Genomic DNA, 15,649 nt, shown 5'->3' on the forward strand with positions numbered 1-15,649 from the left:
TATCTTCATATCACTGCCTTATCTGGCTGCCTCATGCTTTTATTCCCCAACTGTCGTAGAAGCAGATTGTATTTGGTTGTTTCCCTTTGCAGGGCAAGACATTTTGTCCATTGTGAACCCATGGAAATAGATAGAATGAATTTATGAGGGATATAAGGAACAGATCACAATTGAAAGTCCAGTTTCATGATGACAAATTGGAAGAGTCTGAGGGATTTTCTGGCGGATTAGCTGAACATATATTGCTAGAATTGTAGAGAGATGGGGTTTGGACTGGAGTACAGATTTGGGAGTGAGCAGCATAGTGACGAAGGTTTTTGAAGTCCTGGTGTAGTTGTCACCACTTAGAGAGTTTGTATCTCAGAAGAAAAAGCAATATGTAGGCAACGTGCAGCCTGTGGTGGTCTTGGCCATTTCTGCCTCTGAATTTTTAATATAGTACCTTCGCCTCACTGAAAGAACCTACTGGGAAATGTTTCGTCTATGAAAAGGGAGAATTCTAATTTATTTTCATTAGCAAATGTATTTTGACCACTAATTATGTGGTGCTGCATATTCTATACTTTATTATGGCTTTATAGGGACCTATAGACCCTACCCTAATAATATAAGTTAATTACATAAATTAATTCTATTTGATTTATCTAATGGCAGGGACATAGTCTTAATTATGGGAAAACAACATCGTTACAGCAAAATATCTTAGCATGGCTTACTGCTTCCACCAGCCTCAAATATCTAATCTTCTTCACAAACACTGTTTTCCACCAGTACAATGGTGGAATGGTGATTCCACCAAGCAATTAAAGTAATGTAAATATTGTGAAGAAGAGGGACAGAGATCGTTGTAAATGCTTATCAAGGTTTTAGAAAACTGAGGAAAAATAAGGCATGAAACTCCTGATGGTGGTATCTACTCAAACATGCTGAAGTTGTTTTTGCCAGCAGCGCACTGTCTTTAAAAGCTTGGTCTACAGCAATACTTTTTTCCTTCTAACTTTATTCTATTCTTTATGTAATCAATGTTAGACATGGGAATGTAAGATGATTGTTTTTAAATATAAAAGAGTCTTATTGCTAGTTTTCTGAAGACAAAAATAGTTTTGTTTGTTGAAGGAGTTCTTGTTATCTACTCAAAAGTCCCTGATGATAATTATAAAAATCGTAAAGACTGTGGACCCTAGATCATGTTAAAGTCAAGTTTACTCTGCACACTTCTTAAAAGTGTTTTTTTTTTAATGCGACCCAACAAAATCGCATATGTAAGGAAGCCAGCTGGTAGTGCAGCAGTGAAACCACGTATACAGAGGATTCCAAAGTCACCTAATTGGTAGCAACTGCGTCAAATTCTCTGCAAGTACTATCCGCGTGGCTTTGCCAAGCTCAGTGTAGTGAATGTCTTCTTGACCTCTGTCATGAAAAAGTACAGTAAGACAATTATTATGAAAAGTTGTGTAATGAGAGATAATAGCCTAAACATAGAAAGTGAATTTTGCTGAAGATAACTTACTTTGCGATTAAACTGAGATAGAGGTAGAGGAAAGCCTCCTGCCTTTGCATCTACCGGACTCAGATTAAAACGTTGTGTTTGTCTCGTGGGGAGCCAAGGATCTCTTTGCTGTTATAATTAGGATTGAAACAGCCGCCTCAGCGGGGATTGGCTCTGCATTTAGTTGCTTCTATGCACATGAGTAACGTCACTTATTTCTAATTAAAAATAAACGTGTTATTGTAAAAAAAGAATATATGTATCTTTTACCAAAGGATTTCACATATTTTAGTTAAAATAAATTTTCATTTAAAAATTTTTTATAGCGAGATGTATTTAAACCTAAGTAAAACATGCAAATATTTATGAAACTCTGGCATTAGTTTGCATCGTATATATTTCTTCTACTAACTAAACAGAACCTTATGACATGTCAATTTATCACATTCATATGTATTCAGCCAAGGAGATGGGATTTGTATTGTGTCTTTAATGAATCAATATTTGGCAAAGACAGTTGTTAGAAATAAGAAAAATAACCCTATACCAAAACCAGTTATCAGACATTGCCTTAAAATAGCATATTTGTTATGAAAAAAATTAATGCTTCTAAGAAAAATACCACTGATGATATCCATAAATTTTTCTCAATATTTCTAAAAATTTTAATTGAGTTTTAAATGTATATATAAATGGAGCATTGTATATATATTTTATGTAACAACAATCAGATAAAATTAATATAGTTCTAGTTCTCTGGTGCTTTCATAAAGAAAACAACATCAACAGACCCACTGCCATCGAGTCCATTCCAACGTAGCAACTCAATACAGAGTTTCTGAGGGTATAACTCTTTGTGGAGCAGCTGGTGGGTTTGAACTACCAACACTGGTGTTAGCAGTCCAATGCTTACCCAACAGTTCCACAGGTGCTCCACGGGCCAAATTTTGATTCCATTGGCTCTCTTAGTAGGTGGTCATAGGTTGGAATACCAGATTGAAATGTTAACAGTGAACCCTATCTTGTCACTATATCCTGTTTTTAGTAATTGTTTCTTTAAATATTATGTAGTTTTCTCCCTGACTGATTTTACAGTATTGAATTCTACTATCCCCTCTGTAGGCTGTAGATTACATCTATACTTAATGGCTCAAAAGTAGAATATGAAATTAAATATGCTAATGGTAGCATGATCTTACTCGCTTCCAAGATGATCAGAAATAGAAATGGTTTCTTGGCAAGGGTTGCAACCGGTGCAGACAATCTATTGTTTTAATAGGTGGCTTTATTTGAGAACTGACTGTTTAAGATTCTTAATAAATAAGACCAGTAGATAACAAATGAGCACTTCTCAGTTGGAAATAATTGCCATTTTCCCTTTTTTTGTTATTTACTTTAATACATTTACTAGTATATAATTCACATATCATACAATTTAATAGTCTAGTAATATGAATAAGAGTTATGCAATCCTCATCACAATCAATTTCAGAACATTTTCTTCTTTCTTATACTTATTGTCATTAGGCCCCCACTTCTCCCCAACCTCTCCTTCTATATCCCTAATTATGAATCCAATTGATGTCTCTATAGTTTTACTTAGCCTGGATTTCATATACTTAAAATCCTATAAAACAAGAAACAAAAAAAAACCTCCAAAGCAATGACAACACACGAGAAGAGAAACCTCCATCAAGAAGAAAATAGAAAATATTAAAAACTATAGCAACTTTAAAATGGGTCAAAAGGGAGAACAAATGATAAGGTGTTAAACATTAACCTAACAACATCTGCCACAGTCCACTTCAGGGAGCTCCCGATCCCCGGGCCATGGGCAGAAAGAAGGGGCTGACTAGAGGCGTATTCATTGTGAGCGCCCTGCAAATGGACTCGAGGCTCCCACTGGCATCCATAGTCTTCTGCCGACTGGGTGCTCAGAATTTGAACTCCAATAACCATTTCCTCTTCTGGATCTGAGTTGTATTATTTACAATCCTGGGATCACACAGGCTGGTGGGCTTCTTCCATGTGATCCTACTTACCTAGTGCCTCATTAAGATGGCTGCTTGTTTTAAAACAAGACTTTGAGACCCCCAAATGCTACTCTTTATGGTAACCATGCCTCCTGGTTGATAACCATGCCTCTTCATCTTTTCATCTGTGCAAGTCAATAATTCATGTATAATAGTATGAAAAGCTGCTATGTACAGGTGTGGATTCCTTTTCTCAGCAATTTAAAATTTTATACTATTGACTAACTTGAAACTATCAACAGCATTACCTGATGCCCCATAGGAATTATTTTACTGTTCTCTATCATGAGATGATAATGCTGTCTCTAAAGTTAAACAGAGACATATATAAACCATAGACAACTGGTGGACTTAGACTCGCACTTAATCATGGCCCTAATCTAAAAGCAATTACATTCTTACCTGGACTTGGTCAATAATGGCCCAGCTGACGAGACCACTGATGAGATGGGTGCCATTTCCTCTCTCTTACTACAATTTTACAGCATACATAATTAGATGTGTTTGTTTTCCTGCACTTTCTTTTTTCAAGTTGGAACCTAACTAAAACCACTACATTGTGTGAAATCCAATAGAACAGAGCTAGTCTACGGCTGTGGTTCATTATGGAAGCAGACGGCCACAAGCTGACTCGTAGTGCAGCTGATGGGGTCAACCCGCCCCCTTCATTTCAGTTAGCAGTCTAGCGCCTCACCGTTTCCCTCACCAGGAATCCTTTTACAAACCCCAAACTTATTTAAATGCTTATCTTTTTAAAACTTTACTGGGGTCTCATACATCTCTTATCACAATTCATACATCCATCTATTCTGTCAAGCACGTTTGCACATGTGTTGCCATCATCATCCTCAAAACATTTGCTTTCTACTTGAACCTTTGGTATCAGCTCATTTGTCCCTTCCCTCCCCGCTCCCGCCCCCCCCATGAACCCTTGGTAATTTATAAATTATTGTTATTTTTGTCATATCTTAACTGCCCAACGTCTCCCTTCGCACACTTTTCTGTTCTGTCTGCATATCTCAAGACATCCTTTTGTTCACACAGTAACTGCATCTCTTTCAATAGGCACAGACTGATAGAATTGCGTTGGTCTCAATAATGGATCTCAGTATCAGCACTATTTCATAGCTCTTCAGTTAGGCACAGTAGTGGTGGTGCACTGGGTTAGGTGTTAGGCTGCTAACTGCAAGGCCAGCAGTTTGAGACACACTCTCCTATCCACTGCCAGTCACGCCACAGAGAGAGTTGAGGCTTTCTGTTTCTATAAAGATTTAACACCCGGAAATCCAAAGGAGCAGTTCTCTTCTGTTCTCTAGGTTACTATGAATGAGAATCTACTCAATGACAATGAGTTGGGTTTTTTGGTTTCAGCTTAGATAAAAATTCATATCATCTACTGTTCAAGAGCAGTTCATTGTATGAAATAAGTATTTTAGGAAAAACGGCAAGTTTTAAAATATCAAATTATAATTTATATATCAATTTTAATTATATTATCAAATCATAATTGAAATGCAATGAGTATTTACTAATTAAACAATTAAGGGGCCTCTTCATGCTGTCAGGTAAGTGTTGGACTGCTAGCCCAAGGTTTATAGTTCTAATTCAAAAATTGCTCAGTGTAGGAAAGATGAGTCTGTCTGTTCTCAAAAAGACTTAAAAGCCTTGAAAAGCCTACATAGTCACTTAAGTAAACATATGAAATATGTGGCATTGTTAGTTAGTACTGGACATCCTAGATAATGTCTGCATTCTAGGAATTCTAATCTAAATAAGAAAGTACTATCCAGCACAAAATTGTCCATCATTATTAGTTCATTAGCACAAAGATTAATATGATACTAAAATATAAATGAATATAATTAATGCTTCAAACACTGCTCTGTCTGGATAAACTATAACTCTTTTGAGAGAAATTTCTAGATATTGTGATGGTTCAAATTATGATAAAATGCCAAACAGATTTCAAGCAAGCTTAACTCAAAGTTTTTGCAGATGAATACAGGTTATAGTAAATTATTTCTTTTTAAAAATTTTAATAGAACATGAACCATATTATTCTCATCATTCTTATTGTTAGTTTTGATAATTATGTGTTACCTTGGGGCAAGAGCCATTAGGTATGATTATTTACCTGAAATTCTAACAGAGTAAAATTAGGAGATCTTTTGAACTAAGATTTTGAAATGTTGGGATTCCTTTAACAAAGGTTCATCTCAATCTGAACTGATGTTAAAATGATTATAACAAAGGGGGAGATGATAAAGATAATAATGATTTTATGTCTATTATTAGAATGCAGTTTTGAGAATTCCCTATGGCTCATGGAATTAAATAATGCCCTGAAATCATTATCATTATTGACCATTTTATAGATAACGAACAGAAGTTGAAAGTTGTTAAATACGTTTCCTCCACATTACAGAAAATGTCAATTAAATAATTTAAGGCACTCATTCTTGGGCATTCATTCATGACTGTCTTAAGACTAAACTCTTGACCATTCTCATTTCTATTAGAGAGGGAAAGTCTCCAGTTAGTTGCGATGCGTGTGTATGTGCTAGTCCATGGGAAGTTCAAGTAATGAACATGCTTGTTGCCGAGCAAGACAGTAGTTAGAGCTCAGCACCTGGCTCCTCAGGAAGAAGGCCTGGCACTGGGCTTCCAAAAAGAAGCCATGGAATAGCCTCTGGAGGCCAGTTCTACTCAGGCACAGATACATGGGGTCAGCGGGACAGCTGGTTGGATCTGGTTATCTCTTTATTGCCTGGAGATGTAGGGGGGAAAGTGCATATATAAGGGTTTTTAAAATATTTTAGTTCCCAAAAATTCACCTTTTCTAAACGTGTTCTATCTGACCAAGGGGATAAAAGTCATGCACATGCTTCATAACATTAAGAATAAATGTAACTACCCAAAAAAAGCCACACATTAAAAAAAGTCACACATAGAAAAGTTATAACATTAAGAATAAATATAACTACAAGAAATGTAACTACAAAACAAAGTCACAAATTGTTCTATAACTAAGAAATCAGAATTCTCTGCATGGAAAAACAAAGTGTAATAGAAATGTTAACCACATTCAGTGGGAAAGTGAGTTAATAAAATTGGTGCAGAAACAGATTGGAAAAAAAGAGAAGAACTTTCGTTGTATGACAAAAGCTAACAGGCACCACTATGACAAGATATATGACACAATCTCTGTAGATTTTCCTAATTTTTCTGAACATAAATATATTGGTGGAAATGTATTTCAATAGAACTTACCTGAATACAGCTTGATAATTGCCTTCTTAGACACTGAGAGAAGTGAGACCTTAGGTAATTAAGAATTTGTCTTTAGTTCATTAGAAAAACTCAGTAATCTTTTCTCAATCTCTACTGTAACTTTAATGTTTTGAATGTCTCCAATTTGCAAGAAAAACAAGCCAGGTTTCCAAACTGATTTTTTCCCCTTAAACATTCATTTGTTTTTAGTGTCTCTTTTTCCAGTCTCTGTAACCTTTTAGTCAGTATATTCGCAAACACAAATCTTTTCCACTCTGAAAGTAAAGAACACAGGAAGGTGCTGTCTTAATGTGCACTGCACTGTTTGCCATTTCACTAGACCATTCTTCCAAGTCCCAGTTTCTGAAAACCCATAAGAGCAGATACAGATTAGGGACATAGCCAAGGAATGTCGGGTGTCTGTTCTACTGATTGATGACTGTGCTCAATATAATCAATTTCCTCTTCAGAAAACAGGCCAGAATTGAGTTTGAAGTGTCAGGAATTATTGAGGGCAGGAACGATGCCGCCAATAATTAAAGGAAGGGAAAATCATTAGCTCTCTACAATAGACTTATCTTCAGTGGTGCCTGATCCTTCACTCTCAGGCTCTGTGCTGCCTTGTGTCACTTGAGACATGCCCAATCCTTCACTGATTACAAGCCCTCGGGAAGCACTAATGATCCCCAAGGCCTGCGCCACCACCACTCTTTCCTTCTAGTGGCATGTCCCTCCATCCCACTTCTCCTTTTGCAGAGCCCTCTCTGGGCCCGGGCTTAGAGCCAAGTCTGGTACCAGTCTCCCTTCAACCCTGATTGGATTTGATTTCCTTGAGACATTTGACCCTGCGACCACACACAGCCCGCCTCTCTCCTCCTCAGCATCCCTTGCTATATGCAGTATCCCCTGCTGGTTTCCCACAGTCAGCTCAGAAGGCTTCTCAAACATAGTAACTACTCGATTTGCCACTTCTTATCCTCTTAGATGTCTGTGTGCTTTAAGTGTCTATTATTAGTCCTTTTCTCTGTTCGCTCAGCCTGCTTTCGCCACACTATCTCAGTGTCTAGGACTCCAACTAAATGTTGATGACTTTTAATTGGCTCTTCTATAATCTACATACATATATCTAACTACCAATTACCAGTTAAATGGGAATTTCTGGGCTTTTGTGAACTGGCCTGTACTACATTATAGTATTACAGTATTTAAGCAATTTGTCGATTATGTTGATTGAAAATTACTTATTTATTCTGTAACACGTGTAGGGCCCATAACTAATGTAGGATCCATATAAGCCAAAGGAAATGGAGAAATTTTAATATATGTAAACCCTGTAGAATCATATCTTTTAAAATAGATGTTCAAAATCCAAATAATCTCTTCCCATTGTGTCATTTCATGTACTAAAAGGTCACACCAAATTGCATGAGTAAATATATTTGTAGAGGAGTCTCTGATAAAATATCATAACACTGGCATATATTGATATGTGAATTTATCCATGTAAATTTTTTTTAACCTGGAGAAGGCATTTCTCTGAGAATTTAAATAGAGATCATATTAGTAATACAACTATTTAGCATGCAATTTATGTATAATATTTACATACATTAGATATTATACACTTTTCAGAAATCCAATGAAGTAACTGTCAAATAGTATCCAGAATAACTGAACGTTGACTAAAAACACAGCTTGGAGAAGTTAAAAGTTGCTTTTGAAGTCATACAATTGATAGAGAAACTAAGAAATGTACCCTCACTGAGTGTGATCTTGTAATCAAATCTTCTAGTCAGATTATTTTTAATGCCAAGAAAGTAGCTAAATTTAAAATAATACTAATAAAATGTACACCTTTCAAAATGTAGATGTGTCGGTATTTCATTATTCAAAATCAAATTTTAAAGTTGCCCTGTGCACAGGAAAAACCTTTGGGATGTTTGATAGTTTGAGTTGTTGAATACAAATTGATTATCTAAAATGAAAACCTCCACTTATTTTAGGTAAAAGTTGCTGTCTTTGAATTGCCCTGTGGGTTGTGCACAAAATTGGCAAACTAATCTTATTCCCTACATAAATACAATGATCTTGAATTGTTGGCTTGAAGCCTAGGAGATCCTGGGTCACCAGGCTCTGTAGGATGCAGTACTTTTATAGCACTGCCCAGATTCCATAATGATACCAAATACCAAATTCTGAGTACCAGATTTAAACCAGAGTGAAATTACCAAAATCAAATTGGGAAGGGCCATGATTCCATCTTCACTAGCGGTGATTTAGATTTTAAGAACTTCGGGAATTTAAATTCACTTAATTTTGCACAAACCCTCGCTTACTTGTATATTCAATTTAAAACATTGCTGTTGGGGGAAAAAAAGAGGATATAAATTCTCCATAAAGGAAGTATACAAAATGAGATTTTGCTTATACTATATTTTAAAACCATATCCAGAGTCATTGAAAACAACCTAACATATTTTAAATTCATTATTTTCACAATACCTTTGTTAATATAGCAGAGACAAACGTTTTAAAATAACAGTTGTGCTTATTTTTCTCTTTAACGTAATAAATTCGTCGATGGTATCAAGTCAAATTTGGGGGTGAAATTGAGTTTGGACGCTGCCTATGTATTCATTTTATATAAAGCAGGACTCAACCAAATATTGCTGGGTTGTTAGATAATTTTTCACTTACGTAACAAAGATGTTTATATTTGTACCACTCCATTAAGTTTTGACATGTTAGCTAATCATAGTTTGAAGAAGCTTAAATATTAACTATTTTTATCACATAACTTCAGTCTTTTTTTTTCTTCCATACGAAAGTCTGTCACATCTCTGCTTTGTTAGGTGGTTATCATAATCCAAATGCCGGTTATAACCAGTGACATAATCATATGAACTATTTATTCTGATAACAATTGCTGATTAAAAACAAAATAGCTTAACCACTCTAGTTATACTACAGTAGCCTCTGTATATTTTAGACAGAACTACCTAATCACCTACAATTGATCTAATTTTTACTCCAACATTTAACATAAAATTGCTATGCAGCACCTATATAATTTTCTTCTTTTTTGCACTTCTTTGTAGTTATTTGAAATTACAGTGCCTCTCTCGCAAGGCCCCAAACCAGTAACAATCAGTTTTGCCAATCACACTTCCTGCCGGTGCATGTCTAAGCTGGATGTTTACAGACAAGTTCATTCAATTATTAGACGTTCTCTGCCAGCAACACTTGCACAGTGAGTATGAATTAAACCTATTTTTTCTACAATTTATACAAATACAGGGAGCCCTCGTGGCACTTTGCTTCTAATCCTAAAGGTTGAAGGTTTGAACCTGCCGGCTGCTCTGAAAAGTTGACGTGACAGTCTGGTCCATAATGATTCTCAGCCTTGGACCCTGACAGGACCATGCTGCTCTGCCATGCACGGATACTGGAAAACAACGTGACAGCGACGGTTTGGGTTTGATGCAAACAGCAATAATTTCCCAACAGACACATGCTTATTAAAATAACTTTTGAGAAATTTACCATAAAATATTTCCCAGTGTGTTAGATGTAATGAGGTCAAAATAACATAATGTAAAAATTCAACTGAAACAAGGAATTTCTTTTAAAAAAATCATTGTATTGGGGGCTCATACAACTCTTATCACAGTCCATACATACATCCATTGTGTTAAGCACATTTGTACATTTGTTGCCATCATCATTCTCAAAGCATTTGCTTTCTATTTGAGCCCTTGCTATCAGCTCCTCATTTTCCCTCCCTGCCCCACCCCCTCCCTCATGAACCCTTGATAATTTATAAAGTATTATAATTTTTTCATGCCTTACCCTAACCAATGTCTCCCTTCACCCACTTTTCTGTGGTCTGTCCCCCTGGGAGGGGATTATATGTAGATCATTGTGATTGGTTCTCCCTTTCTACCCTACCTTTCCTCCACCCTCTCGGTATTGCCACTCTCACCACTGGTCCTGAAGGGATCATCCACCCTGGATTCCTTGTGTTTCAAGCGCTTATGTGTACCAGTGTACATCCACTGGTCTAGCCATATTTGTAAGGTACAATTGGGATCATCATAGTGGTGGGGAGAAAACATTAGAGAACTAGAGGAAAGTTGTCTGTTTCATTGTTGCTACACTTCACCATGGCTGGCTGCCTCCTCCTTGTGACCCTTCTGTAAGGGGATGCCCAGTTGCTTACAGATGGGCTTTGGGTATCCCCTCCACACTCCCCCTCATTCACAATGATATGATTTTTTGTTCTTTGATGCCTGAAAACTGATCCCTTCGGCACCTTGTGATCACAGAGGCTGGTGTGCTTCTTCCATGTGGACTTTGTTACTTCTGAGCTAGATGGCTGCTTGTTTATCTTCAAGCTTTTAAGACTCCAGACGCTTTATCTTTTGATAGCCGGGCACCATCAGCTTTCTTCACCACATTTGCTTATGCACCCATTTGTCTTCAGTGATCATGTCAGGAAGGTGAGCATCATGGAATGCCAGTTTAATAGAGCAAAATGTTCTTGTATTGAGGGAGTACTTGAGTAGAGACCCATTGTCCATGGAGATTACATTTTATAGGAACAATTGTTCTCAATTATAAGCAATTATTTCTATAGAATGACACCCTATTAGTGTTCATACTATCTTGCCTGTCTCATATAATAACTCATGAAATAAAGTATAACTAATAAATCTACTAAAACTAATAACAAAAAATTAAACCCTGACAAAAATTTAGTCCAAAATCCAAAGCAAATGAAAATAAATTGAGTTACATTTCCCATTGTTCATTTTGTTTTTCTTCCATCTCAATCACATTTGTATGTATATATACACATATATACTTATTTCTGATTTCAACGAGAATTGTATATTCAAATAATGATTACTCCCTTGAGAAACTTTTTTAAAATTAGTATTTCATTATAGCATTCAGAAAAAGATGAGTTATCCAAATATCCTTCCCATCCTTTTTGGTCTCATTGAAGGAGTGGACAGTGTGGTACCTCCTGACACTGAATAATGAATGTATAGTGTGTTATTATTCATCATCATCTGAGATCTAAGGGATTCGCGCATTTCTGCCCCCAAATTAGGATGCAACTCTGTTCTTTAGTGTATTGAGTATCTTCTGTGTGTATATGAGTAATTTTTTTTAAATCTATCATTTTTAGTACATGCAAAAGTAAATGAACATGTCAAATATGCCACTTACAGAAAGCTTCAGGAAGACTTTACTGTGGCAAATTGGAAGAGGCCCTGTCTGTACACCCAGAGACACATCAGGGAAACTTGGAAATAGCCTTACTTGAGTGAAAAAGATAAAAAAGAACCTACATGTATCTGTATATGAATTCATTCCAATAAGAGCAGAGACGAATATGGTCCCAAACTATGTCTCTCTCACCACTGCCTCCGTTTGCAATCATCCCTTGTAAGAGTTTTCACCAAATATCTTCATGCAGCTGATTCCTTATAGTACCTTCCATTCCTAATGCTACCTCTCAAGACCTGACCAAATTCTTGACTTGTAAAAACTTATATTAAGCTAGCTTATGATTTGATAATTATAACAGACACAAAAGGTATAAAAACAAAGAATTCTGAATCCCTTTATCTGTATGAAATTCATGGAAAGATTCCCTTATATCTTAGAGGTCTTCAAATCACCTATTGTCATTAGCTACTCCTCATTGTATTCCAACCAAGCACTCTTGGTAATTTATACCCCCAATAGTGTTTGGGGGGAAGACAATGGGGGAATAATCAGGCCAAACTCTGCTTCATGGCTGCCATCTGCTGTGTTCGCTCCATTCTGCATGCAGGTCTGGTGGAACGTGGTGATGGCAATTCTAGTTCTGTAGTCTCTAGTCTTCCTCTCCCTCCTGCACGTTGTCACAAGTAAACTTTTAAAACGTCACTATTTCATTCATCTGATCAGAAGCTCTCTGTCCTTTCAGCTGCTCAAAGCTTTGAGCACAAATTTCACATGCCCCGATGCTGGCAGACAGCCCTACTTTCTCATTTTGTCTACCAACTTGTCTGTGTTTCACAGTCTGATTCCCTAAACACCAAGTTCATTTCCGGCTTTGTATCTTATTTCTATTCTGACCTGGCTTAAAATAAGTCCCCTTTCTGTCTGCCTTTCAAAAGCCTTATCCATTTCTCAAGAGTTCAAGTAGGGGTCTTTCCCCTCCATTGTCTAGCCCAACTACCAAGCCACCTTCCTTCCCTAAATAACCATAACAATGACTGGATTTACTTCTTCCTTGCAGGGCTGTATGGGGGTTTGTCAGTGTCGCTTGTGAAACTGAATTATGAAAGTAAATCAAGTAGCTTTATAGTCTCCATAATATACAACTACTAACACTGTAAAGGTATCCAACTTTTATTATGCTTTGAATCCTTTTTAGTGTGTTTTTTTCAATACCTCGTTAAAAATGACTAAAAGTATTAAATTTAAAGTTAAATTAAGATGCAAGAAAACTATTATTAATATAGTAACTGCATTTGTTGAGTAATCTTTAATGTAAATATAGTTATTTTTGTAAATGGTGGCAGGTACACGTCCATTTGTAAAGTGGCAACTGATATAAATATGTGATCTTGCCACAATTTTAATAAAATCTTATTTAAAACTATTATTCCTCCATCAAAAGTAAAACATCAAAATATTTTCTTTGCAATGTCTCTAGAAAACTTAGCTTGAAACATTTGCTCAGCGTGTGGAAACAACTTTAATTTCGATAGCTGCTATATTCATCTCGTCAACATTGTCTTTCAATATTGAAATAATTGAAGGTGTTTGGAAACTAAATGATAAGATATAGAATTTCTACTTAATTCTCTAAGCTCAAGCCACATACCAAAGCACAGAGGACCAATGACAAGGGCGTCCACCAGGCAGCCAATGGCAGTGAGTAGGTACACTCGGGGACCTCCTGCTGCTGCATATTTAGAGATAGAGCAGTACATAAAGAGAAGATGCTCCAGTCGTAGGCATTTATTCCTTCTGCATATTTTGATTTGTTTTTCTTTTTTATCATAAATTATAACCTGCTTTTACATATGATTTTTATATTTCCTAGAAATCTAGTAATGATGAATGATGTTAACGTGCCATACTCTAAACACTGAAAACAATTAAATGATAATCATTGAGACTTTTAGAGTAAAGTTAAGCATTGTATAATTGAAAATACTGTATTATCTAGGATTTTTACCCCAAATACCTAATTTTTATGTTATTATACATGCATGCCTTATCATGAGTATGTGATACACAGACTTTTAAATTTACACTTTATTTTTTTAATGCTGATCTCAACTTTGTATGAACTGTAACCAACAACTTAAGCTAATATTGCCATAATGAGTATATTCATATGATAGATATTTCTGCTGTAACATTACCGCCTTTGTTTCAAGTCAAGAGGAACAACAGTCCCTAAAACAATAGATAACAGAAAAAGAGGGGGGAAATAGTTATAGGACTGTGCTGCCATTGGAACTTTGAATTTCATTTGATAAATTCTTAAGAAGCTAAACATATATTTAGGATATAATCCTGAAACTCCCCTTCTAGTTATTGACCCAAGAGATAGAAATGCAACCTTCCACGCAATACTTTGTATGTAGATCTTCTCATAAGCTTTATTCATTTTATTCTAAAGTTAGCGACAACCCAAATGTCCATCAAAAATGAATGGATAAGCACTTTGAAGTAAATCCATATGGTACAATATTACATAGCAAAAACTATTGCTACACATGGTTCTCCAGCACAGCAAGCTGTGGGAAGGAAGTAGACTCAAAAGCATACATTCCTGTACACCAGTCATACATTCTTTTCATATGAGTCAGTCTGTATGAAATTCAAAAAGAGACCAATCTAAGCTAGATTAATGGTGGGTGGGGGAAGCAGTACTTGCTTGGGATCTGGATTTTGGGGTCTCACTGGACAAGAAAAAGGGGAACATTGTGAAGCAATACTCTGTTCATTGAAGGTGTGTGAATTCATGAAGACGCAGTAAAACAGGAGAATTTCCTATTATGAAATATAACCTCATTCATAGAAAAAGGACACATTTTATTAATTAAAATTTTGTAATCAGTTTAGATTTTGAATAGTGGCATACTTCTCTAAACTTTTAGGAGCGTCCCAGAGCTCTTCTCTACAGCATTTACAATGTTGTTCATTTGTAACTGTGTGCCGATTCTGCACCATCCCTAGCTTCATACCAACCTTCAAGGACACGAAGTGAAAGCATGATGTCTTTTTCAAATTGTTATGAAATGAATATCTGCTTAACCGGCCATTTGTTTGGCCTCATTTATAAGGATATATTTTTGACATTAATTTATAATGTGGGTCATTCATTCATAAAATATCTGTCCAGTCACTAAAATGGAAAATACAGTTTTAGCTACTGGAAGAGGAGCCTGGCGGCATGCTTGGTTATGTGTTGGGCTGCTAACTTCTAGGCTGGCCGTTGGAAACCATCAGCTGCTTGGCAAGAGAAAAGAAAGAGGAAGCTTTCTGTTGCCATAAAGAGTTATAGTCTCAGAAGCCTCCCGAGAGAGTTCCCCTCTGTCCTATGTAGTCTCTATAAGTCAGAGTCAAAGGGAGGGCATGGGGTGAGTGTACAAAAATAAGGTTGGCAGCTGCTGACCTCAGGACACTCATGGCTAGGAGGAATCGCGCATGCTGTTTAATTTTTTAATTATTATTTGACTGAAATTTGTAGGCACCAAGCATCTGCTACATGGAGTCTTAGTACATGCTAGCTCTGCCAGTAGGTAGCCCTGCCAGTAGGTTACTTACATGAAAAACATCA

The 15,649-nt window shown here is 36.3% G+C and overlaps 1 protein-coding gene across 1 annotated transcript in view; it reads left to right on the forward strand.

Annotated features, from left to right (window-relative positions):
* VEGFC (vascular endothelial growth factor C) overlaps positions 1-15,649 on the forward strand; it is a 104,870-nt gene that overhangs the window by 76,105 nt on the left and 13,116 nt on the right. Inside the window, exon 4 of the mRNA XM_075556858.1 lies at positions 9,891-10,042. Coding sequence (XP_075412973.1) covers positions 9,891-10,042 — 152 coding nt within the window. The remainder of the gene's footprint in view (positions 1-9,890; positions 10,043-15,649) is intronic.

This window comes from Tenrec ecaudatus, chromosome 8 (genome assembly GCF_050624435.1).
Source record: "Tenrec ecaudatus isolate mTenEca1 chromosome 8, mTenEca1.hap1, whole genome shotgun sequence".
In the NCBI taxonomy this organism is placed as follows: domain Eukaryota; kingdom Metazoa; phylum Chordata; class Mammalia; order Afrosoricida; family Tenrecidae; genus Tenrec; species Tenrec ecaudatus.